Consider the following 24,138-nt stretch of genomic DNA (forward strand, 5'->3'; position numbering starts at 1 on the left):
TGACTCAGTCGAGATCTACATCACACGTCTTTTTTCTTTTTCTTTTTCTTTTTTTCTTTTTGTTTTTGATAAATTATGCTAGAGCCTAGAAGTGGGAAAGTTCTGCTTACAGTGAAATGACATCACACCCCTTTGATCCATGACATGTTTGATCGTGGCAGGCAGCAAATCGGGGACTGAAGGAAATGAGGATTGTAGTAATTGGCTATATATTATTATTCCTTGTCATTATGTCATACCTCAAATTGCATGGATGCAAAATTAAGCAACTAGTCGGTGGATTTGAAGAGGGTGCTAATTTAATTAAACCCCTTTTAGCACAGCACAGCACAACCTCTGCTTATGACTTCTGGGAAACAATATCGTCTGGTGTTGAAGAAACAAAGAAACAAGTGATGTTCCTTAAGCCGCCAGGTAACCGAGCCTGCGTAGTGAGAACAACGACAGGTCGGTCAATGACCTAGTTTCGGTGTGTGTTAGGCGCAGACCAACCTTCCTATTTTGTCTATGAAGAAAAGGGGAGCCCCACGTTTGCACATGCAAGAGTATGTTTGAGTTTGACAACCTTCGTTTCAATCAACAACTATGATTAGGTTCAAATAACCATATCCCAATGACCACAACTTGTCCCGACCAACTCAAAACAACCAAATCCTTCAACTCTTTCATACTACTATCATCAATGAAATTGGAAAAAAACTGTAAATGCAAATACGAGTTTTTTTTTTTCTTCTTTTTTTTGGGTCAAGTAAGGAGTTAGATTGAACCTATTATTATTACCGAAGAACTATTATCAAATGTGCCTAACATACAAATCTGTAATCACATTTTCTACTGATAACTGAAACTGAAATATCCTTTTCTCAAGCCACACCAAATTTCCGTTGACCCAAACTTCCAACCTTACACTATCATCTATCACTTCAAAGAAGTTTGGGAGTCGGCCAAATGTTTGAAATGTTTACCTGAACTTTGAGCCACATCAACCAAAAAGGAAACTTAGGAACACAATTACTCTACAAGAACGGCCAAATCTTTCAGTATTTTAGCACACACTTCTTCCTAAACCAAATTTATGCAGATCTTTGGAAGTTTCCACCTGTAGGCCATGATGCTACATTAACGCTTGCAAATATTCTTTCCCAGACAGCCTTGCATACTCTGTGGTTAATAGAAGGAATTAGCAGCCTGTTCCGCTAAAATCAAGTAGCCAGATAATTGAGGACCAAACTTTGCTTCACATTTGCCAAATCAATGTCAAGCTGCACGATACGACACGACCGACCAGAGCAAAAAGTAGGACAACCACTAGAACCGCCGAATATCTTTGGGTGGTCTAAAATTAAGGGGATGAGTTTCTGGCGTGGCATTCTCATCTTCTCTCCACATTTTAATTGTCTTGTCAGCTTCACAAGTAATAAGTCTTGAACCAGTTAGGTCGTAGGAAATAGCATATATCCCAGCTTCACTATCCAGTGAACCTGAAAGAAAGTATTTATCAGTGATTAACCTCTGACTCCTATCAAAGCCACCCCACACCCCCACAACCAAAAAAGTGAAAAGGAAAAAAAACAAACAAACAAAAAACAAAAAAGAAAGAAAGAAAGAAGAAGCAAAAAATACAATACCAGGCTGTACAATTGTTTGGGCTTGCTGATAATTGTGACCACTCTTCCAATCCCAGAACCACAAACTCCCATTGTCACCTTACAGAAACAAAACAAGGGAAGATTAGAAAGATTTAGCAATTTATTTCTAGAAACCTTGTCAACTTCAGTGTGAAATTACAAGCAAGCACCTAATCTTTCCAAAAAAAGATCGAAAACAAGGGTATGAAAGAGTAAATGTAGATGGTGCACCTAGACATCAGACACCGAAACATATTGCTCCAATGGAAGTTATAAATTTACAAACAACGTGTATTAAATCCTACCTCCTGTTGCCAACACACCCTCCTCATTGACAGCCATTGCATTGATTATAGTTTTTTGCTGAGAGCTGCTCAGAAAAGGCCAAAACCTCAGAATATCAGTTTATCATTAGACTTAATAAATGACTACTACTTGAAAAAAATAAAAGGAAGGGGGGGGAGGGGGGTGTGTGAACCATTTCAGTGGATGCTTAGAGTGGAATCTTACCAACTGATTTTTGACAGATTGCAGCATAAGTTAATTCAAATGGAGTAAAAAGTAACGGAAACATATATGCTTACAAAACAAATGAGAGCATCATTCATTTTTTTTGATAAGTATGAGAGCATCATTCATTTTGCAGACAATTTTCTTCCTTCCAACAAAAAAGTCATCAAATTCTAGGGATTCATAATTTGCAGCTTTCACTTATTAGCTGTTTCAGACTATCAATAAATGGCCATCTATCGGCAATCACATTCCTAAAAAAGAAAAAGAAAACAACCATAATCTATCTCGTATTAAAGAAATGGACACAATATTAACATCGTAGCAGAGAAGAAAAGCAAAGTGTCCACAAATTCACATGCAAAAAAAAAAGAAGTTGGATGAGAACTCACAGCATGTTGTGGCAAAATTCCCCTTTTGGAAGGTTAAATTTCTTAATGTTGTCAGCTGATGCAGATGCAAAACAATGCCTGAGAAAAAGAGAAAATCGTTAATAAATATGTTTTGATAAAAGCATGAAATTATAAGCCATAACTTTATTATTTAACAAGTAATACATAAAGGCACTTACTCTTTGGGATGCACTGCCATTGCTCGAACCGACTTTTTATGGTGGGTGAGAGTTAACATTGTTTTTCCTGCAAAGCAACAATTTATACATAAACAAATGCATAGTATAAAATAAATAAATAAAAACATGAATATCAACATGGAAATTAAGAAATTAAATCAATCAAAAAATCCCAAATTACCAAATCTGAGGTCCCAGAACTTGATGGTCGAGTCATGGGAGCCAGTAACAACTTGTGGATCCTGAAAACATAAGAAACATAGTTTCATACATAAACTAAATCCCCGCCCATTGATGCAAAAATTCACATAGAATTAACAATAACAAAGCCCCGAACATGTATAGTAATCTCCATAAAACAGAAGAACTTTCAAATGATACTCTAATTAACAATAACAATATATTTAAGTTCACGTGTGAATGAACTTCCAAAGGATACTCTACTTATGTCCTATACCACATAAAACAGATGAGGCAGCAAAATTGTTGACAGCCCTTGTATCTAAATATAGCATCATGAATGAAGAAAAAGAAAAGGAAAAAAGCTGTGAATCAGATAAAGAATCAGCATACCGTAGGTCGAGTAAACACTGAGCAAACAGTGTTATCATGGCCAGAGAGAGCAAATATTTGCGCCTTGCTACGAATATCCCAGACCTAAACATTGTTGTTCCATCAAATCACAAAATCATCTTTCTGATCCCAACTTACCAAGAACTAAAAACACACACACAATCATTGTAGTCAGAAGCTAAAAATATAGCAATTGTTATGAGAGAAGTTCTATGAACTTCTATCATACTGATAAACCACATACCCGGCAGACAGAATCACGTCCCCCAGTGAGCAAAATGTCAATAGTGGGATGAAGAGCCAAGCAATAAACACCACTTAGATGACCATGATAAGACCGGATAACCTAAAAAGCAATAAATATATTATTAACAACCAGAATTACTAATACAATAGAGCATTGAACATTTGAATTTATATAGAGGTTCTGACCTTATTCTGTTCAAGGTCCCAACATTTAACTTGTTTATCATCACCAGCAGAAAACATGTATGTATGTTTGCTGCTGACAGCAAGGCCTGCAAAATAAAACACATTTTTTACCATGTTAGTTCTCGATTAATATGGTCATTAACCATACCACAGATAGCCAATGGAATTTGACGTACCATGAAAAACGTAAGGAACTGACCTCGTATTTGCTCAATATGTCCTGTTAGTGTGAGTTTTAGCCTTCCACTTCCCACATCCCATATCTTGTCAATCAAAAATCAAATGGGAAAAAACCTCAGTACTTGTGCCTTACAACGAAATGCCAACTCTCTTATGAGAGAAAGATAGATCACAAGGTATAAAATATTGGGGGACATTGGGATTATTGCACAACCATATTCAGTTTTCAAATCTCAGAAATATTACTTATCAAAAAAAGTCTTCCGTTTGTAAATCTCAAAAATACGGAATTCGTTTGGCAAAACCTTTTAGAGGGTGCTTTTTGTTTTTTGTTTAGAAAAAAGTGTTTTAATTTGACACAAAGGTAAAAATAGTTTTGAGTGTTTTGTGTTTTAAGTTGCTTGTTAAGCTTGGGCAAAAAGTGTTGCCAAACAGACTCACCATCTCCTGATCCATCCATTTTTGCAGTATCGGAGCTTTGGAATACAGTAATTTTTTAGATGGGTCAACTTTGTTAAAAAAATTTACCATTTCCTGCCCAAGTTCTCCCAATACATTTCCAAATTTACCACAAGCATGAGAAATAAATTTTTTCAAACTAGACAATAAATTTTTAGAAAATGTTATGCTAGAGATATCAGGGACAGTAAATTTAATACAACAAAAAGCAGAAGACAAATTATGAAGGGCATCAAAGCAAGCTCAAATGATTATGATATCAAATCCTTAGAACAACTCTCTAGAACTAATTTGAATTAACTAAATTGAAGCTGGATACCTTGATTGTGCGATCTGCAGAGCCAGTACAAAACCATGTATTACTAGGATCAAATGCAATAGATCTCACCCATCCCAAGTGGCCACTGATGACCTACAAAATGAAATTGAAAAGTGTTACAAAGGCTTTAAACCAAAATTAGCATATTCAGTTAACAAACACAATCAAAGAAGTCAACCTGCAAAGAGGAGCAAGCCAACCTAACTTGTAAGCCAAGCAAGGCCAAACTAATGAAAATGAGTTATGAATCACTACTTATTATAGTTAGTAGAACAATATGAACTTCCAATACTTTTTTCCTTGGTTTTAGCTGCCTAGACACTCACACACATATTCATTATTTTCCTCTTCAATTTTATTTTGCGTTAAGACATGAGCCTAACTAATTGCATGTATACCACATTTGGTGTAGAAATTAACCAATACTGTGGACATATTAATGGCATGTTCTCAGTAGGAACTTAACGCTTTATTTTTAACTATCTAAAAGGATGTACAATTATAGTTCTCTGTAAATGTACAAATTACTTAAAAAAAAAAAATTACAACGAAAGTTTCTTCAGGAAAAAGAAAGGAACACAATTGATTACTTATAAAAATAAAAATAAATTAAAAAATTAAAAAATGGAGAATTTCTATCATAAAACTTTCATACAATCATGTAATTTAATTAAAAAAATCTACAACAATTGTGCCACCACCAACAGCCTATCCATTAATCACTTTTTTTTTTTTTTTTTTAAAGGCTTACCCGGTAGGTCTTCCATGGAGCATGCCACACAGGTCGTGGCCATTTGCTTGGGATTCTTTCCATTATAGCAGACGTGGATAAGTTCCTACAAGAAGGAAATGAAAGCAACATAAGCCAAATTGGGCTATATTCCATTAAATAGCATTGATTTGCAAGATTTTGCAGCACACAGGTTTACAATACTCTATCAACCATCAATTGCCTACTGGTATCTTCAGGAAAGAAGGGGAAAAAAATCAATTATAATGTTCCCTAAGTGCATTTTTGAAGGAAAATATACAATAACAAAGGTTTAAAGTGTATCGGCACATGATGCATGTGAATTTCAACAAAAGGGGGCATATGTGCCAAGATACCAGGCAATATAATGAAATTAATCTGGTGAAAGGCCTTTAAAGATCTCAAAATAATTTCAAACTGATATCAGATATATCAACATTAACATATCAAAGCAAACACAATGTGAAAAATACTCTTGAAAGAATTTCAACTCTTCAACCATATCAAATTTTATTTATCTTCGTCTGCAACAATATATTGTGAACAGCAGCCCTTCAAAAAATTACTACACTTTTTCTTTTTAAGACTTTTAAGCATAAAATGATGCTAAGTAACATAATTAAATGAGAAGCAATTAAGAACGAATTATTAGGAGAACGCAAAATCCTTGTTTGTGAAATTATGGGTTCTTTGGTTATCCCCAAAAAAATATATGCTAGACATTTGCATGTATCTCATAAACATAATACAGAAGAAGCTAAAACCTTTCAGATGACCCCGAAGTAGAAACAACTACAGTGCTTTTGGCAGGTAGACCTACATCATTCCTGGAAACAAAACATGAATCATCAGCAATAGTTCAATACAATGGCAAAGGTTTCCTATATAAAAGATTTCAACAGAAAATGTTTAATAAAACAGAATAAGGAGGGGGGGTTGTTAGTATGCTTCAGAGTTATGAGACTATTCTATATTACCACTCCTGAATCCATATCTTGAGAATTTCTCATCACCACAGTCAGATTGTCAGATTATTATTCAAACAGAGTGAGAATACGTACAATGCCTTTGGTTGAATAGATGGACCAACTAGAGCATTTTGAGCTCCTCCCTGCTGGTGATCACTTGAAATTTCTGGACCTTCAAAACAATAATAACACATCCCAATATAACAGTTAAAACCAATGTCATTCCAGTAAAAATTTATACACTGGCAGAATTTTTTCATGAATTTTATTTCCCTCACCAAATGGAATTTTTTTTTTCTTTAAAAAGAAACACAACAAACAAAAATTAGACTTAAAACGCCTTGATTCTTCAACATCACATAGGACTACTACATGATTAGAAAAAATGAAGCACATGTACTGCAACACAACTCGCATATAATTCCATTAAGAGAATCAATAATCACATATAATTCCAGTAACAGAATCACTAACAGTACCAATATATCCTAAATTTAAAAAATAACCGACCTTGTAATGTTAATTAATGCAACTTGGTTCGCTTAGAAAGGCTTAATTACATACAAATTTGTGCGCAAAAATCATGGAACTTTTATCAATACAGTGTAAAAAGTACCTGGAAGAGCAAGGATATTGGGCGTCACCGGAGGTTGAACGACATTAGCCTCCCGAGATGGTTGGCTCGTCGTTGCGGCTCTGATTCCTTCATACTCGAGGCATACCTACAAACCCAATCAACCCCTTTCATTCAAAAGCCATCAAAACCGAAACCATTCACGTATACACATTCCGAGACTTTTTTTTTTACTTTCATACACAACTAAAATTCACTGACCTTGTGGCTCATGCGAATTTTTTTGCTGCAGCATGGAAATTCAGAAAGAAAAAAACAAAAAAGAAGTCAATCAACTGGATGCTATGAAACTAGGGTTCTAAGAAAAAAACGAATTGGGTTTGGGGGAAAAATGGAGGCTTACCTCTCGGGGTCAGGAGGAGCGAGGTAGCCATGGAGAGGAGAGAAAAGGTCGAGGGCTCGCTTGAGGGACTTGAAGCTGAGCTTCTTCAGTGACTGCGGCTCCACTGGCTCCATTTCCACCGTGGCCGCTGGCATCTTCCAGGGTCAGCGGTCACTCTCGGAGAGTTCTAGATCGGCCTAGTTCGACGGTTTGAGAGAGAGAGAGGCTTAACCCTAGCCACCAAGATCGACAAAAAAGCCGGGGCTTTTTTCCTTTTTTTTTCCTTTTTGGTAATTAGCAGATGAGTGTGTGAAACGAACCGCGCGAACTCGATATAGGTTTCGATAAATTCGACTCGATGATGAGAAAAAGATTAAAAAAAATAATAATATATATCTTTTTTTATATTTTTAAGTGGTTTTCAAAATTATAAGTTTTTATTGAATTTTAATTTAATAATAATTTTAGAAGTTAATTATGAGGGGAAATCTCGGCAAGATAATGCCCTTCAGATCCATCATCTACAAAATAAATCTCGAATATGTGCACCGCAAATATAAAAAATTGGAAGTGTGTATAATTACTCATAATGAATAGCTCGTAAAATCAATTTATTTGAATATTGAAGTCCTTTGATTTGAATAATGTTCATGGACACAGATCAAAGAGTTCAAAAGGATAAACAATTGAAGGGTTTGGTCTTGTGTTTGGAGAACTTCAACAGAATACTATTTAGTTAGTTATATTTTAAGATTTTTTTTTTTTTTTATGGAACAAAAATACTCTTTAAATATAATTGACTGGATATTCAAGGTGGTGGACTATTGACTATCCACTTTATTTTTTATGTTTGTTTTTTTTTAATTTTAAAATAAAATAAAAAATAATGTTTTTAGAAAAAAAAAAAAAAAAAAAATCAATTCCTTAAGGAATAGTTATTCTTCTAAATTTTTTTTAGATGAATAGTTATTTATTTACGTAAGGAAATAGTAATTATTCCTAGGAAGGATATGAGAATTCAAACTAGTAACCTCCACTTCATGAGGTGTGGTTCACAGCTGATTGAACTACCCCTTAGAGACCAAACAAAAACATAGTTATTCCATAGGAATAGTCATTTGATTCCAATGTCTATTTCATAAACCAAATAGGCCTTCAATTTAAAAAAAATGTCAATTTAAAAGTATTATATTTCAAAAGTTTGTAAAATTAACCTCAAAATCCAACATTAAATCTTAACCGAGAAAGTGAAATCCCAAGTAGTTTCGTCTAATTTCAATATATTTTTGTTATTTTATAAATATTTTAAAAGGTATTTTGGGAATTTCGAATTTTTACAAAAGGTATGATATTTCAAATTTTTAAAAGATGTTTTGAAAATTTGAGGGCATAATTACAAAATTGACGGAAAATTGCGGTAATGTTTACCCAAATAAGAGAGGAGGGAAAGAGATATGAGCACTAGTTCAAAACAAGAAAGATTTGAGTTGAGGCAGATTCTGCAAGACTGCAAGCGGATTTCCCATTTTACCATTTGGGAATGATTTGGGAGAGAGTATATATAGCTCTATGGGAGTCTTCTTCCAAGATGATTGCTCTCTAAGCCTGGTGCCAACTTCTAAAAGACGGCCAAAAATTCTGCTTCGGCCTCGCCAACAACGAGGTCTACAGCCTACAGGGGAACCGCCGATGGTCGAATCTTGATAGCCCCTACATGTTGCAGAAGAGATGGCAATGTTCTTGCGGATGGTGATGTTGGAATTGAGCTTGAGGAAGTTGTTGGTACATAATATTACAGATAACGTTTCTTTGATATACACGTTTGAAAACTGACATTCTCTTGAAAGATGAAACTAGTATAAGTACAGTGATCGATTATACAATAGTTCTATCCCTCTTTGAGATATACATTTCACAATATATTGTGCTCTGAATAAATCAAAACTCGCCCTTCTCTGCAGCATACATTTATTGGTAGTTGATGATACCCAAATCTCCAAGTTTCAAATCTTCTGCTACAAGGGGATCCAGCCCTGTTGATTTTGGGGATTAATTGGTAGGTTAGGGTAAAAATCATTATGAATAAAAAAAAAAAAAAAATAGAGTAAAGTAGCTTAAAAGGTAGATGCTTTGAATGTGCAAACCTTGATTATCCCCGACTCCGTGCCACACAGTAGCATGTCATTGGCAGTGAGGAGGCTTTTTATCCGGCTGCCTGCTGAAATCCTCCCCAATTTCTGCTGTGTCCCTCTCAACCAGATCTTTTTTTTTTTTTCACAAAGTACGTCAAAATTCAATGAGATGTTGGTAGCTTTCGAAATTCATTTCGTCTTAGTTATGTATTAATGACACCACTTTTTATTAATCATTTAGAATATTTATATGTTGAAATATATACATGTGAAGGTGAAAGTTAAGTCGTCCCACATTGTGTAATAGTCACTAATGTGAGTGATTAATACAATATATAAAATTGGATCTAAACCCATAAGTTAAGTGGTCTCTCAATATATTATGTTAACATCTCATTAGAACAGTTCTCATGTCTATCTCACCGACATTAGAACTGTAGTTCTTAAGTGGGTCATCCAATGAATCCTACACTTCTCTGTACTTTAGAAGCAGTAATAGAACTACATAAAGACCAAGAGCTCCCCTTGGTTTTCAAATTTTCTTTCATACTTTATTATTAAGTTAAATATATATGTATTTTTAGCCTTAAAAACTAAGCTTAGCTCCTATCAAAATTAAATTTGACCCCTCATTTATATTTTAGCCCCTTCGAATGAGAAATCCTGGTTCAGTAAATTAGAAGGTAATACCATTGGTCATTCCACATGGCAGTCACATTTAATATTGTAAATTCTGTCAATTATAGTCTGCTTTTGAGAGAATAAATCAGTTACCTGAATGTTGTTTGTTGATGAGCTGCAGTTTAGGTATATGAAGTCTTCCACTACTCCCATTGCTAGCACATTGTCTCCTTTGCCTATTGCTATTGACATTTGGGGTTTGCCAGGTCTTCTCCATTCCTACATTATTTGACCATTCAGTGGAAGGCTCTTTCATAGTATATATGTATACAGTTCTTGTTCTTACCTTGAAGCTTGAACCTTCAACAGTTACGCTTGCACAATAAAGCCAATCTTTGTATGCCACAATTGAACTGATGGGCTTGTGTTGCCTCTTCCAGCTCTTTGCTGGTGCTTTGATTTCTTGCTCCCGGTTGTTTGTTATAGAAAACTCCTACGAAGAGTTCCACATCACGTATGTTTCAGTTAGTGCATGAATTTCTAACAAGCATGCATGACCCTTAAACTAACTTACTAACCTGTATGCTTGAATTTGTGCAGCCTACGTAGATCTTCTCCTGAAACACCCTCATACACTTCACATTTTGGCTCCTGCAAATATCTTTGACTGTTCTTGATGCGTCAAGTACCTGTTGAAAGAAAAAACTTTGTGTAGTTAAATGGTCATCTTAAAATTTATTTGCAATGGGAATTTTTGTTTCTGTTCTTTTTCCCCTTCTGAAAGTCAATTGGAAGTTTTCATGTTCTTCTTATATAGCTTCACTATATTGAACTTTTTGAGCTTCATTGTGTGTGTTGTATGTGCACACACACGTCTGTCCTGAATATTTAGTCATTATAATCCTCATCATTCTACTACTAATTCTACAGTCACTTTCTTTTGTTACCTTCAACCCATGGCCATGGGTAAGTACAAAAATCATTTTGCCATATGCGTCTAACTGTTGAATTGGTTCCTTCATTGGTATTACTTCAACGCACTCCAATTTCCTATGGAGCATTTGCCAAACCTGTAGAAGGTGCAGTTTGAATGATATTTTGTTCAATTTTCTGCAATCCATTCCGGGGAAGAAAGAAAGAGGTCACTGCAAGAGAACTTTACCATACCCTAATAGTTTTATCGTTGGAGCCACTTAAAAGGCTATCTCCTGGTTCATAAAGTGAAAAACATGTCACTGCCTTTTGGTGCTCCTTCACGTCCCCTACAAGTATGGCTGATTGCCCCCTGATGTCCCACACCTATTCAGTGTAACAGATGTCATTATTACATTTAATACTATACATCAGATATCTTTCATTTTGATTTCCCACACATTGTGGTAGTAGGGACCTTGTTTCAAGCGAGTGTTGCTTAACATTAGCTAGCTTTAGAAGGATATCTTTTGGCAGCTTCTTGATCAAGAAGCAATGTGCTTATGCTTTTAGTGTACAACTGTAACATAAGAGAGGCAATGATCTTCATATCTGAAGTAGGTAACATATTTTCTTACCTTAATTGAACCATCTGAGTATCCACTATAAAGCAGTCCCTTGTAGTAGATGAGGGCACATACAGCTCCACTGCCTTTAAGACCCACCTCCAGGATTTGTGTGTGAACACAAGAAATACGCTGCTCTTGCAATTGTGATGAATTTGGCAAGAAAGTGAATCAACATCCATTGCTGATGGTCAATATTATATATATTATCATTTACAAATATATTTACAAATATATTTAGGACTTATTATGATAGGGCCTCTCTCTCTTAGGCTAATCATTCAAAATGTAAAACACAAATTGGCCATGTTTGGTGGATGCATTTTGAGTTGGATATCTTATAAATGTTCTCTTAGTTGCCTCTGCTTGACGATTTGTTTTCACTGTAGTATTTAAGCAGTAAGCACATCATGTATATTTCATTTACAAAAATATCATTCAATGCTATCAATTGTTGCCTTTGTTGGCTAAAATGTTTCTGCTTGTCTTTTTTTTCTTCTTAGAAGCAACATATCGGGGAAAAATTTAATTTTTGAAGCAAGAGATTGATTGTTAGGTTGATTCTTAGATAGAAGAAGAAGAAGAAGAAGCAGGAGGAGGAGAAAAAGAAGGGCCTAAATGGAATAATTCTGCAACTTGGAGTGTGCTCGAGTACTCACTGATTTGTTGGGCAGGTAATAATCAGCCACTTTATGTAATTCCTCTGCCATCCAGCTTATGTTTGAAAGGCGTCTTAGCGACTCCCTTACTCCTTCTGAAGAATAAATGAGTTTTTGCATCCCTGCAAAAAGAAATTCATCTAAGATTGTGTTGGAAAAATTGCATTCTCTACCATTATCTTATTGAGGGGCATGTGTCCTTGAAATCAATTGTTGCAGAGTTTTTGATGGCTATTTAGTTACGAAAGCTTAATTCTATTTAGTCTTTGACATGTATTTTCATTTAAGGGGGCATTTGGACAAATGGGCTAAAATTGTTCCAATTTGACTTTCAAAGCATATGAGGTAAAACTCTCTCATTTGGTACATGGAATCTCATAGAACAATAGGACTGTTCCTATAGGGAAGAGCAAAATGTAAATATATCTACTTTCCGTTTGATGTGGAATATAATTCCATGTATAATGCTGAATATGCTCAAAGCAAGTGCTATAAAGATCAATGTTATAGTTTTTTGTATGAGAAACACAACAAAGTAAGTTCCATGAATTGTCCTAATACCATTAACCGAGTGAATACCTATCAATGATCATTTTTATAACCACTATAGTGGGTACCACAGGAAAGACTTGCATATGTAACAGGATTCAATCTCTTTTGTTTTATGTTATTGTAAAGTGGTTATTACATATAGATAAATTATTGTGAGGGCATTACCTTTGCCAGAAGCATAGTTATAGACGCACAAACATGCTAGAAGCCTGTCTTCAAGCTCCAATCCAGGATGCAAAAATTGCTCAATCCCACTTAGTAAGATCTCACATGCAGAATGTCTAAAGCTATCTGGGCTCTTTGTTATTTCACATCCAAGCCACGCAATAGTTGTTAGACAAGCCCTAGATACCTTCCTTATATTGCTTTTTAGCCCCTTTTCTAAAGCATAGAAGAGAGGATTCCCAATGTTAATGATGCTTCTGTTCATCCTGCTGCACCATGAGTCTGTGAAAGCATCCTGCAAATCCATCGAATTTTCTTTGTTGGTATATGTGATATCTATAAAAACCAATATATATTTCCTTACAGCTCACCTGTAGGCTTTTATCCGACCAGGTAAAGTTTTTTATCATGTTCCGGTGACACGGAGAGGTTAAACCTGCCTTTTTAACCAACCATGCTGTTGTATATGGTTCCCCTGTCCAAGCATACGTTCCACCAAGATTTGATAGGATGAATGCAGATAATAGCTGCATATCAGAGTTTTCTTCAAATTCTAGATACTTCAGAAGGACCTTCATAGCTTCTTCTCTGAACACTCTTCTGTCAGATGAATTATCCTGCACATATTCATCGCCTAACCATGTTAACTAAAGCTTCCTTTGGAGGCTTAAAGTCTAAATTGACTAATTTAAATCTCAGAAAAAAGTTGAATTTAATCACTCAATCCTAATCTTATGGCCTATCATATCTGTCTGAATTCCAGAATAGATATAATGTGTTTCTTAAAAAGAAACTAGACAAGCTTTTAAAAATTGGTTGAGTTTTGATTAGTTAGATCCCTTTGTTGAGAACTCATAACAAATTCAGTCCAAAATCCCCTGGACATCTGTGGTGAATGAAATTCCTTAATAATAGAATCCCACAGCCCGCCTGTCTTGAAACAACCATTCCTTTGAGCTTACCTTGAAGAAATATATTGTACTATATGAAAACAAAACTTCAAGAATACAATATGACAGGAGCCAGTCCCACAGACCCTTATAGCAACAAGCAAGGCTACAAGAGAAGCACATTACAAACCCCCAAGCCCGAGCAAGAACAAGAGGCTATCTATTGTAAAAATATTTCCTGAGAGATCCCAAGACTCCACCAGCCATCTATTTAAGGAAGAACGCTGGACCCTGTATAAAGACTGATTTTTCCTTGAATATATATGAAAAAAATGCACATTCTATCTGTCTTCAACATCTGCCTAAATTCTTACATTTTGCTTGTTTAAATATAACTTTTAAAATAGGACGGTATCATATTTGGAAACACTGCTGTGAAAAATGAAAAGAAGAAGAGAAAAATGGCCAATCTGTAGCGCTTAGAGGTTATTCTAACTTCTTAGCTTTCTTATAGCACCAAATTTTTGGTCTCCAAGATCAACTCTATGTCTTGGGAGGGAACCAGTTTAATAGAGGGTGTAAGAGCAATACATATATGCTATAGCTGGCTGCAGTTCTATAGAACTGTAATGCTTGTGCCCTTCGATCCTACCTTGGTCAGTTGGCAACTATAACTACTGAGTGCAAGGTAATAAGACAATATATTATGTGCAGTCGTTAACTACCTGGTTCCATATTCGGTTCTGATTTTACTATCTAAGCCTTAATGGCAGCTATGACCTAAATGATCATAAAATTACCATTGTGTCCAATTGAAGCAGTAAATTTGCTGCCAAAAGTTGGTAGTCGGGTTGCAAGTGTTGGATACAGTCCATTAGTTTGTGCATAATATCGGTGCTTCCTTCTTTTTGTATTTTCTGCAACAAGCTAATGGCATATGACCTGACAGAATTGAAAAATAAATGTCAGAAGACCTTCATAGGGCTAGGATTGTGGAAAGACTAGACCAAATAACTCTACCAGTTAATCCTTACAAATGGATGAGATGAAAGATTCTCTATGACATGCATGTAAGTAGACTCACTGGTTCAGTGAAAGAATTATGCTCACATATATATATATGAAGGGGTTAATCTATGCGAAACTCTCCTCTGTCAGCAAGACATCAATCATTGGACCAACTTTTAGTTTCTCCGAAATTTAGGAGATTACATTCAAGTATGGAGTAAAAAGCACTCGTTACTCCATACCAAACTTTTTATACATACAGTAACTGCATAGCTCTCTAAAAACTATATTTAAATAGGAAATAGCATGTAGAATAATGATTTTGAAGTATTTTTTGTACCTTGGTACGCGAAGGACCTCATGAAAATACTCGAGTGCTATGAACTGGGCCCACTTCTCGTTACTTTGTAGTAGATGAATAAACGGAGCCACAGGAGTAGATTGGGATATATATTTTCTGCATTGCCCATCAAATTGCATGCACTTTACAAGTATAGTGGCCAAAGAGATAAACTCATCCAGATTATTAGTTCTTGCTACATCTAGGAGCCTGCAAAGAACATGGGGAGAATTGATTGCAGCCAAGTGCTTGTTATTCATGGTTTGGTCAAATGCAGTTACTAACACTTCAATAATCATAAGTGATGCTCCAGGAGGTGTCAGCAGATCTGATGCTGTCCTACCCTTGTAACTGTCTGAAGTGCACACAACCTCCACTAGTGCTGGTAAGATTTCTAATGCCTTAATTTCTGCAGGAGATGGATTTATTAGATAGATTAGAATTGCAGCCTCATGCACATTTTGCTTCAGAGCCCTTGCCAAATCACACAACTGTAAGCCTTTTTTCTTGATGTCTTCGATGAATGACTTGTTTGCTGAAATGATTGTTGTCAATGTAGACACCGATGTCCTAATTACTCTTTCCTCTTTGGAAGTTGATATATCTGAAAGCAGCTGATCCAGAATTACTTCCTTTAACATAGCATATTTTATTTCAGTTTTGTAGTTTAACATTTTGTAAATTTTAGTAACTTCTACTGCAAAATCTTCGTCACTTTTTCCCAATCCTTCTGCAAAACACAGCTCTGAAATTGTCGTTTCAAGTATTCCCAATAGTTCACTTGTGGAATCTTTTTGAGAATGTGAACAAACTTTATTAAATTTTCTCCAGCTTCTTGAGTTCTGTAGATTTCTTGCAGCATTTCCTTGGTGATCGGTCAGGGCGATCCTACATTTCTGCAGAGATGTAGAAGATGCTATATGATTAAAGAGCTGGAATTTTTCTGGCTTTAATGTCCTCTGAGTTGATTCATTCTTTACATGGTGATTCCAAAGGGTATTTGAATTTTCATCTCTATCTTGCAAAATGGCTATACTTAATTTGCCAGGGGCTTCAATGGCCGGCATTTTCTGAGGAGTGCATGGATCTGGGTCTGATGTGGAGCAAGGAGCCTGCATCTTCCTGTACAGATTAATGCAATGACTTTAATAAAATAGTTATAGTTCTGATGTCAGTTTATGGATTAGTGGACTTAGGAATCATAAAGAAAGTGGTATATTGTTGCAATTGTGGACTAAACTGATCACAAATTTCTGGCGGTGGATCATCAGCATTTGTTGTTGGAATTCTCATTGAGCATTTTGTGTCATTCATATCTACCTGATTCATAAAGAGACGAGTGAGCCTCAACAATACAAGAAAGAGACATGCTTATTGTAGTTTTCTTCTCAACAACAGAATCCTTGGCCAATATTGTAATGTCTTTGGAGCAATTACCTCCATGTCACTGCCAGACTGAGAATCATTGTAGCATGAATCTTCTGAAGTTGGCGTATCTGACTGGGATTCCTTCAGCAAATCCTGTAGGCATCTGATACTTGAATTTCTTTTGAGCTCTCCACTGTGAACTTGAAATTTTGACAGTTGATCCAATGATCTACCCACTTTCCTATGATCTTCAAATTCGGGAACTTCAGAGGCTGCCTTAGGTTTCTCTAGCATTTCATCTATTATATCTTGAGGATCAAGTGGATGCACCTTCTCATACTACATTCAGTTTCATATCATACCAATTAAACAAACAAAACTATTTTTAGTAACTGCAAATTACACATAACCATGTCAGTATAGGTAATTCTGAAACTTAATTTTAGTACTGGATATCTGCAGAGAACATATGAGCAATTTACAAATACCCAGAAGCCCCTAAAATAATGCAATAGTACTGGTGAAGTAAATCAAGGCTTACATTATTATAATTCTCCAAGCTGTGTCCATGCTCAGTTGAAATTGAAGATTCAGTGCTAGTGGGTATTATATGCCTGCTCATCAGTAATGAATAATTATGAGATATTGCAGAAAGCCATTTGGGCTACAAGGCCCATATGTTAGAAAAGTAATTAAATGATTAAATTGATCATTTTCTTTCAGTTTAAGAATTTAGGATAAGTAATGATCTAACATGGTATTTGAACAAAGATTCTGAGATCAAACCTTGTCTCTTACATTTACCTCTCATTTCGATTAAACATTCTTTCTTATCGGCTTAAGCTTTTGGATATAGTGGTAATTTAACACCATATTCATTAGAAAATTGCTTATTTTATGCTAAATCTAACTACTTTCCTTGTTTGCAGTGATTCAGATTAATTCTTAGATACAAGGAACTTTCAAATGTCAAGTTGCAGTTATTGATTGTATTTGGTTTTCCTGTAAATGTTATGATGAATGCAAGGGAAAAACTTACTTATAACATTCTGATTCATTGTCAGGGGATGAACCATCTCTGCTACCACAAAGCCGCAGAGGAGTCTCTCCATAAAACATGACCTGATAATATATTAACCAGTCTTTGTATCTCCTTGCCATCTGCCTCATTGCTTCACTGTACTCGTTCTCTACAGACTCCACCAGATGTGTAGATGCAAAGCTTCTCCTTCCAATTTTTTCCTTCTTTTCATGCACAGTACTTGAAGGAAAAAGACTTTCACAAAGTTCTGGTGCAAATTCCGTTCGAACAAGTTTTGGAGACACCAACAGGGCTTGGACAAAATGCAGTGCAGCCTGCCACTCATCCTGTTGGAGGTTCCTTACTACTGAGAGGTAAAAGTAGGAGCAACACACCAAATAACGGTTTGGAATTCCGGCGGTGAATTCTTGCTCATCAAGCAATGCTGGGACCTGAAGCATTCGCTCTGAATTCCTCAGCCTCTCAGCTCTCTCTTCTAGCCATTTTGTTTTGATTGCAGTTTCAATGCTGTCAATGCCCCAGTAAAAATTTGCTAGCACCGATTGCTCAGCGAATTCGAAGAATTCCTGCTTCTGATATTTCAGCTTTGAGATGCATCTCTGTTTTAGAGAACTCCTGGCCTCACCATTTGATAAGAGTTCACTGATGTACTTATTGATTGAAACAACGAGTACCCGTATGGATTTTTGGTCTGATCTCTCATAATCATGGGATGAAACCATTGAAGAAGAAGAAGAGGAAGAAGAAGAAGAAGAAGAGATGGGAACCATTGATTTAGTAGACATGTTGATTTCTTGAGGAATAATAAGTGTACTTTATGTAGTGCCCAGTAGGAGACTTGCAGAGTTGTAGATGTCTGGAACAATTTCCCGTGACCATTCCAGCCAAATCTCTAAACTTCAGTGGCCCCTCTCAGCTACAGACAAAAAACTGACCGTTGCTTCCATCAATGGAGGGAAAGAGGAGAAAGAAAACAAACATGCTTATCTTTTTTCTTTTTCTTTTTATGAGAAAATAAGTCTTATCATATGATCACTTCAGTGCTTTTTGCGCTTCCTGATAATTACGCTTACAGTTTAGGAAAATAGTCTTTGAAGTTTCTGGCTTATTATAAGCTATGTTCATCTATAGATGTGACCCATTTACTCTACTAGGTGAACTGCCATTTACTCTTTCTTTCTTTTATGTTCTATTTGTTTTTCCCATCAAATAATTATTTAACTTGCATGTATGCGTGGCAAAAGAAACTGTATTTTTATCCTTAATTAGGCATACTCTACTGATAATTTGCATGTGTTGTTAATTGTTCTTGATATTTTATTTCCGAATAATTTTTTGTTTTTATTTTCATGTAAATCTCTTGTTGTATTTAAATTATATATATATATTCTTTGGCCGGATATGTACATGGTTCTCAAATTGGCCTCTTTTGGTCTTGTTTCAATTTTCTTTGAAGCTATTTTGGAAGTATTACATGGCGTAGTTGTTTTTATTCTTCCTGACCATGACTTATCAGAACAAAATTCATCATGAATTGGACCATCTCATCTAACATTCTCTATTACCATTTATTTTCTCTTCCTACATCATTTGGATGTGGATTTTACATCCATGTTACGTGCTTCCCAAGTCAGTGAAAACATGCGAGTCAAACCCAAAGTATTTGGCATTGGAATTTAGAAGGACTGCACTAGACCAATTAATTGTTTTACTTTGTTTTATCTTTATTATTTGTCTTAGGGTTTGATTGGATTTGCAATTTCAAAACATGTGATTTAAAAGTGTTTAATAAAATTACAGTTTAGCTTTTAAAATCGTACGTTTTCCCTTACCTACGATTTAGAAATGCAAATATTTTTTTTTTTACATTTGTAAATCGTAATTTTTTAAAAGAGCACCCTCAAAAGATATAATTTTTACAATTTGGTTTAAAATTGCACTTATGATATGCAAAATCGCATTGTCAAACACATTAAAACGGACCTGTGATTTTCTTTTAATAAAAAAAATATTCAAAGCTTACATTCTGTGGATTAAGCATAAAGAAAGTTTAATAAAAACCCATGATTTTCTCCCACTCTAAACAGAGATTTTTTTTTTTTTTTTTTTTTCCTTTCTTACCTGCAAACCGTTGAATATTGTGGGTGTTTATTATTAAAATGGAATCATAATTTTTCAAAAATTACAATAATTCTTCATTTTGGGTATCGTAAGGGTTAAGGAATAATTAGCTTAATTTCACGCATTTCAATGATATATGTTTATCTTCTTTCATCCATATCAGTACCCCAAAGGATAAGTCACCGCTTTCACTGTGTGGTTCAGTGATAGAGGCTAAATTTTTTAGGCTGTTTAAGAAAAGGACGTCACCTGAAGCAGCTACAAAAGCCTACGCTTGCCTCTTTGATGGACCATTTTGTTTTATGTTAACCCACACCATTCTTGGTTCTTCTATATATGATATGATTTTTGTTTTTGTGCTAGGAAAGTCATCACACACACACACACACACACATATATATATATATATATATATATGTGTGTGTACCAACACTCTTTTGGGAAATGGGAGAGAGGAATTCTGATTATCTCTGTGAAGAGAATTGTGTATTACAATGAGTTGTGTAGGTATCATCAGGTTCCATCATCCATGAAATATTATTAGCTTTTGATATTATAAGCTGATCATTGTTGGATGGTGTTGAAATATCCAGGTGGGGTTGGAAACTTGTCTGTCACGGGCATAATACTATGTAAACAAATGGTCATGAAGAAGCATTTCAAGCTATATGTATTTAAGTATCATCTAGGGTTCCAGGTTGGTCTCCAAGTGGTTTGATAAATATTATGATTTAGGTTCGTCTCCGGCAATGAAATCCTTATGTCTGATCAGTATAAAACGGATTTAGTTTCACTGATACTTTGATACGGCTAGATTAGTGCGATTATTATTAATAATTCTAATGTTGGGGATTTAAATTATAGGTAGACCTTACTCAATCAACCTTTACATGAAAGATAACGAGGCTATTAAAGAAAAACAAATAAACCAGTATCAAGATCTTCTCCATGTAAAAACTATACACCCACATAGCCATTAGTGCGGTATACATGCTATATATTACACTATAAAAATATTGTGAGTGCATTTGTAAGTGTTAAGTCTCACATTGAGAATATATATATAAAGTTAATATATCTAAGTGAACACAAGTCTATTAGCTTAGGCTTTTGGGCTAGTGTGGTGTCCAAATATGTATATTAATGTACTATTGGTAAAACTCTGTAACCACTTTATTTCTCAACAAAAAAAAAAATGGTAAAGTCCACATACTCTCTCAAACTACTACTCAATTAATAATGTCCATCTCAAACTTTCAATTGAGACAATGTGCCCCCCAAACTACTAAAAATTGTCATTGTCCCTCCAATGACAAAAATACCCTAAGTAAAATTAAGAAACAATAAAAATAATTTTAAAAAAGAAAAAACTAAGGTTGGAATTTAAAAAAAAAAAAAAAAAAAATCGTTTTATTTTTCTTAATTTTTTTTTTCAAATTTATTGGAGTATTTTATCTTATTAAAAAACATTTAGGGTTATTTTTTTCTTTTTTCTAGCCTTTGGAGACATTGTCAATTTTTTGGTAGTTTAGGGAGGGCATTGGTCACAATTGAAAGTTTGGATTAATTGGGTAGTGGCTTAAGGGGTATATGAACTTTTCCAAAAAAAAAAAAAATACACCTTATACCAGTATCAATGCTACTATATTAATTGAGCAATGAACCTCTCTCACACAAAAGGAGTACACCCCAGGTACACACTATGCTCATTCTCTCCTCTTCCATTTTCATTATTTAGTTTTCTCAAAAAAAAAAAAAAAAAAAAAAAAAAATTACTAACTTAGCATCAGAGCGGCTCCGGTCTGGTCCTTTTGGGACTAGGAAACTTCCGGCGACTAGCTAATTTCATTGTTTTGTATGACCTCTGTTTGGTCGTCCAAAAATTTGCATGGACATCAAAGGTTTTTGTGTGTATATATGGTGTGTGTGGCCAGACTGGGATGGGGTTCATGCTGGTCTAGCGCTCTTGGATGGTAGGTGGGATGGGGTGGGGTTAGGCATTGTGTCATAATATTGAGTCCCCACGTGAGTTGGGACCATGCCATGAAATTCAGTGGCCTCCACAAATCTTTCCATAACCTCTTATTACTTGCTGATAGCGAGTCGTGAAAGATCGAGTAATTATAGAAGTTCCTCTTGTGTCTTTCTGGAGTCCCTCCAAAAATGATGTGGCTATTAAAATCACAATTTGATCAAAATTCAATAATGATTAATAACAAGCCCAATGATAATTTTAATAACCAGATCATTCTTGGAATGATTCAAGAAAGACTTGTAGCATTAGTCATGAAAGATCTGTCAATCCCATGTCAAGAACCTTAACTCTACAAATACACTATCGCGGGCGCATTTCTGTTGCATCAATCATTGTGCAAAATAAGAATCGCTTATAATTAGAAAAACAAAAAAACAATGAACCTCCAGTCTATGAGATTTTATTTAATTATTATGGAGAACCTAATTTTTTTATTTTTTTTTATTGTATAGGATGCATGTGACAGCACAAAGGAAAATGTTTGATACGTCTATTCATGCATTTTTTTTATTCTCTCTAGACTTTCTCATCAAAAACTAAAAGAACGTAAAAGCATAACAATCAAGTTAGAATAGTGGGGGAGCTAAGATTCAGGATCCATGGATATATATATGCCATTCCTATCAAGTCATTCTAATAAGAAGTTGGTCTCATGTTGTTTTCACTTAGAATAGTGACTAATGTTGCTTTAAGTTCAATAAATTTAACTTGATTTAATAATTCTATCAACATCGATTTTGATTTATTTGACCTTATTCTAAAATAGAAACTTATTTGTACTTGTGAAATGAGCAATGTTTTCAAAACAAAAATTTATCACAAACCAATTCTTTGAAGAAAAAAAAGGGGGGGAGGGGGGTAAAGTTCACGTACATATGCCTTCAAACTATCACCAAATTGACAATATCTCCTCTCCAAACTATCAAAAATTGTCAATATTTCCCATCAATAACGAAAATACTATTAATAAAAAAAAATTAGGGTGTAGAAAAAAAAAAAAAATTTCCTTAAAAGATTTTTTTTTCACAATTTTATTAGAGTATTTTTGTCTTATTGAAAATACTTATGGTCATTTTTATCTTTTTTTTTTTTTTATCTTTTTGTCAATTAATTGGTAAATTGAGAGAATTGTATGTGAACTTTTTTTAAAAAACATTTTAAGCTTTTACTTTTAGCCTTTTAGGCACCGTGTACCTCCCAATCAAAGCCATGAATATCTATTTGCCCCACCAATGCTTGGGCTAAATGGCTAATCATGAAGCAAGTCTATATCTATTTGCCCCACATAAAGACACGGCCCATGGGTCTGCATCCACACACTCCCGCCAGTCCTCACTTTTAAGTTGGTGCTGGGGGAATATTTCTAGTCCCACACCGAGAAAATGAGAAATGGCCGAAGCAGACGCGAGATATAAAAAGGAAAGCGAAGAACCTAATTAAGCATACCTTTCTCGGCCTTTTGGCTAAGATCAAGTGTAGTATCTGTTCTTATCAGTTTAATATCTGATACGTGGTCCATCGGACCACATGATATTAAATTAATTTATCTTGGGGGAAGGCTCGCCACAGTAGCTTGCTACTGGAGCCCTCGAGCGTCGCCTCTGCGTTGCACTATAGCATTGGCCTGGCGCACCCCTCCCAATCCAAGCTCTAATTTTTTATCAATCGGAAATTGCGTTGCGCAAGTCCCAACGCTAAATTATTTTTATAAATTAGTTAAGAGCCAAGAATTCAGTCCCACACTGTAAAAAACTAGGAAGTTGGGCCATGAACAAGACATATATAGCTGGACAGTTGGACTCATCAACCATGACAAAAACAATAAATTTAGGTTAAATGTAACAGTTTGGATCCAAAAGCAAGTTGCCCCTTGCTGACATCCTTTTGTGTTTGGACTATCTATATATATTAAATGATTAGGAAAATAAGCTATGATTGAGTGACACTGTGTCTGAAAAACTACAATAATGTTTTAGGTGAGATGTTCCTGTTACAGTCTAAATCATTTTTTAAAAAAAAAGGGAAACAGAAAAGAAAGGAATAGGATCCATGGTGGGATCCAATGGCCTTGCAACCAATAATTATAGAGGTCATATTGGATGCCCAAAAATGGATTGCAATTTTTTAACTAATAGTTTTAATTAATTTTTACAAAACAAAGCTTAATAATCCTACCAAGTACCAACCATACCACGCACGCAACCATTGTAGGTGGTAGGTGCACCATACATATTTCACTGTTACTGCTTTTTAATGTTTTCTGCTTCATCTTTTTGTAAATGCTGGAATAATAAATGTACTATTTGTAAACAAGTGCTTT

General features: G+C 35.0%; 2 protein-coding genes and 1 non-coding gene across 4 annotated transcripts; 1 reads left to right on the plus strand and 2 right to left on the minus strand.

The window, feature by feature from the left end:
• Positions 1-756: 756 nt before the first annotated feature.
• On the minus strand, positions 757-7,643 carry LOC132163641 (protein pleiotropic regulatory locus 1-like). Its single transcript, XM_059574011.1, has 17 exons — positions 7,369-7,643; positions 7,227-7,251; positions 7,008-7,113; positions 6,485-6,563; positions 6,188-6,250; positions 5,424-5,508; positions 4,673-4,765; positions 3,914-3,977; positions 3,715-3,800; positions 3,527-3,628; positions 3,283-3,366; positions 2,891-2,951; positions 2,710-2,776; positions 2,531-2,608; positions 1,934-1,998; positions 1,629-1,706; positions 757-1,481 (listed from the first exon to the last, which is right to left on the minus strand). Exons 1-17 carry the CDS (start codon positions 7,500-7,502, stop codon positions 1,309-1,311), a joined length of 1,443 nt encoding a protein of 480 aa, XP_059429994.1. The 5' UTR covers positions 7,503-7,643; the 3' UTR covers positions 757-1,308.
• Positions 7,644-9,114: 1,471 nt separating this feature from the next.
• On the minus strand, positions 9,115-18,728 carry LOC132183032 (putative E3 ubiquitin-protein ligase LIN-1). 2 transcript variants are annotated; one of them, XM_059596426.1, is made up of 17 exons: positions 17,660-18,719; positions 17,162-17,234; positions 16,690-16,959; positions 16,493-16,572; positions 15,253-16,374; positions 14,705-14,846; positions 13,386-13,631; positions 13,015-13,309; positions 12,298-12,419; positions 11,651-11,770; positions 11,268-11,399; positions 11,048-11,170; positions 10,679-10,789; positions 10,447-10,593; positions 10,254-10,379; positions 9,492-9,608; positions 9,115-9,380 (listed from the first exon to the last, which is right to left on the minus strand). In XM_059596426.1, exons 1-17 carry the CDS (start codon positions 18,445-18,447, stop codon positions 9,363-9,365), a joined length of 4,032 nt encoding a protein of 1,343 aa, XP_059452409.1. In that variant the 5' UTR covers positions 18,448-18,719; the 3' UTR covers positions 9,115-9,362. The 2 variants fall into 2 exon arrangements, with proteins under 2 accessions (XP_059452409.1, XP_059452417.1); XM_059596434.1 differs by lacking the exons at positions 9,115-9,380; positions 9,492-9,608; positions 10,254-10,379; ... (1 more) ...; positions 10,679-10,789; positions 11,048-11,170 and having other exon boundaries at positions 11,274-11,399; positions 11,651-11,775; positions 17,660-18,728.
• A 4,532-nt stretch (positions 18,729-23,260) lies between these two features.
• LOC132168262 (U2 spliceosomal RNA) lies at positions 23,261-23,456 on the plus strand. Its single transcript, XR_009438785.1, has one exon. It is a non-coding gene; the product is annotated as a U2 spliceosomal RNA (small nuclear RNA).
• The last annotated feature ends 682 nt before the right edge of the window (positions 23,457-24,138 follow it).

Source organism: Corylus avellana, chromosome ca1 (assembly GCF_901000735.1).
Source record: "Corylus avellana chromosome ca1, CavTom2PMs-1.0".
Taxonomy (NCBI): domain Eukaryota; kingdom Viridiplantae; phylum Streptophyta; class Magnoliopsida; order Fagales; family Betulaceae; genus Corylus; species Corylus avellana.

Excerpts from the sequence above, each read along its gene's own strand:
- LOC132163641 (XM_059574011.1), bottom strand. The coding sequence starts at position 7,502 with ATGCCAGCGGCCACGGTGGAAATGGAGCCAGTGGAGCCGCAGTCACTG. Across the intron at positions 6,564-7,007 it reads CAATATCCTTGCTCTTCCAG|GTCCAGAAATTTCAAGTGAT; the intron begins GTACTTTTTACA and ends ATTGTTTTGAAG. Across the intron at positions 1,482-1,628 it reads CCAAACAATTGTACAGCCTG|GTTCACTGGATAGTGAAGCT; the intron begins GTATTGTATTTT and ends ACTTTCTTTCAG.
- LOC132183032 (XM_059596426.1), bottom strand. The coding sequence starts at position 18,447 with ATGTCTACTAAATCAATGGTTCCCATCTCTTCTTCTTCTTCTTCTTCC. Across the intron at positions 11,771-12,297 it reads ATTACCTGCCCAACAAATCA|CGTATTTCTTGTGTTCACAC; the intron begins GTGAGTACTCGA and ends TTGCAAGAGCAG. Across the intron at positions 10,380-10,446 it reads TTGAAGGTTCAAGCTTCAAG|GAATGGAGAAGACCTGGCAA; the intron begins GTAAGAACAAGA and ends CAAATAATGTAG.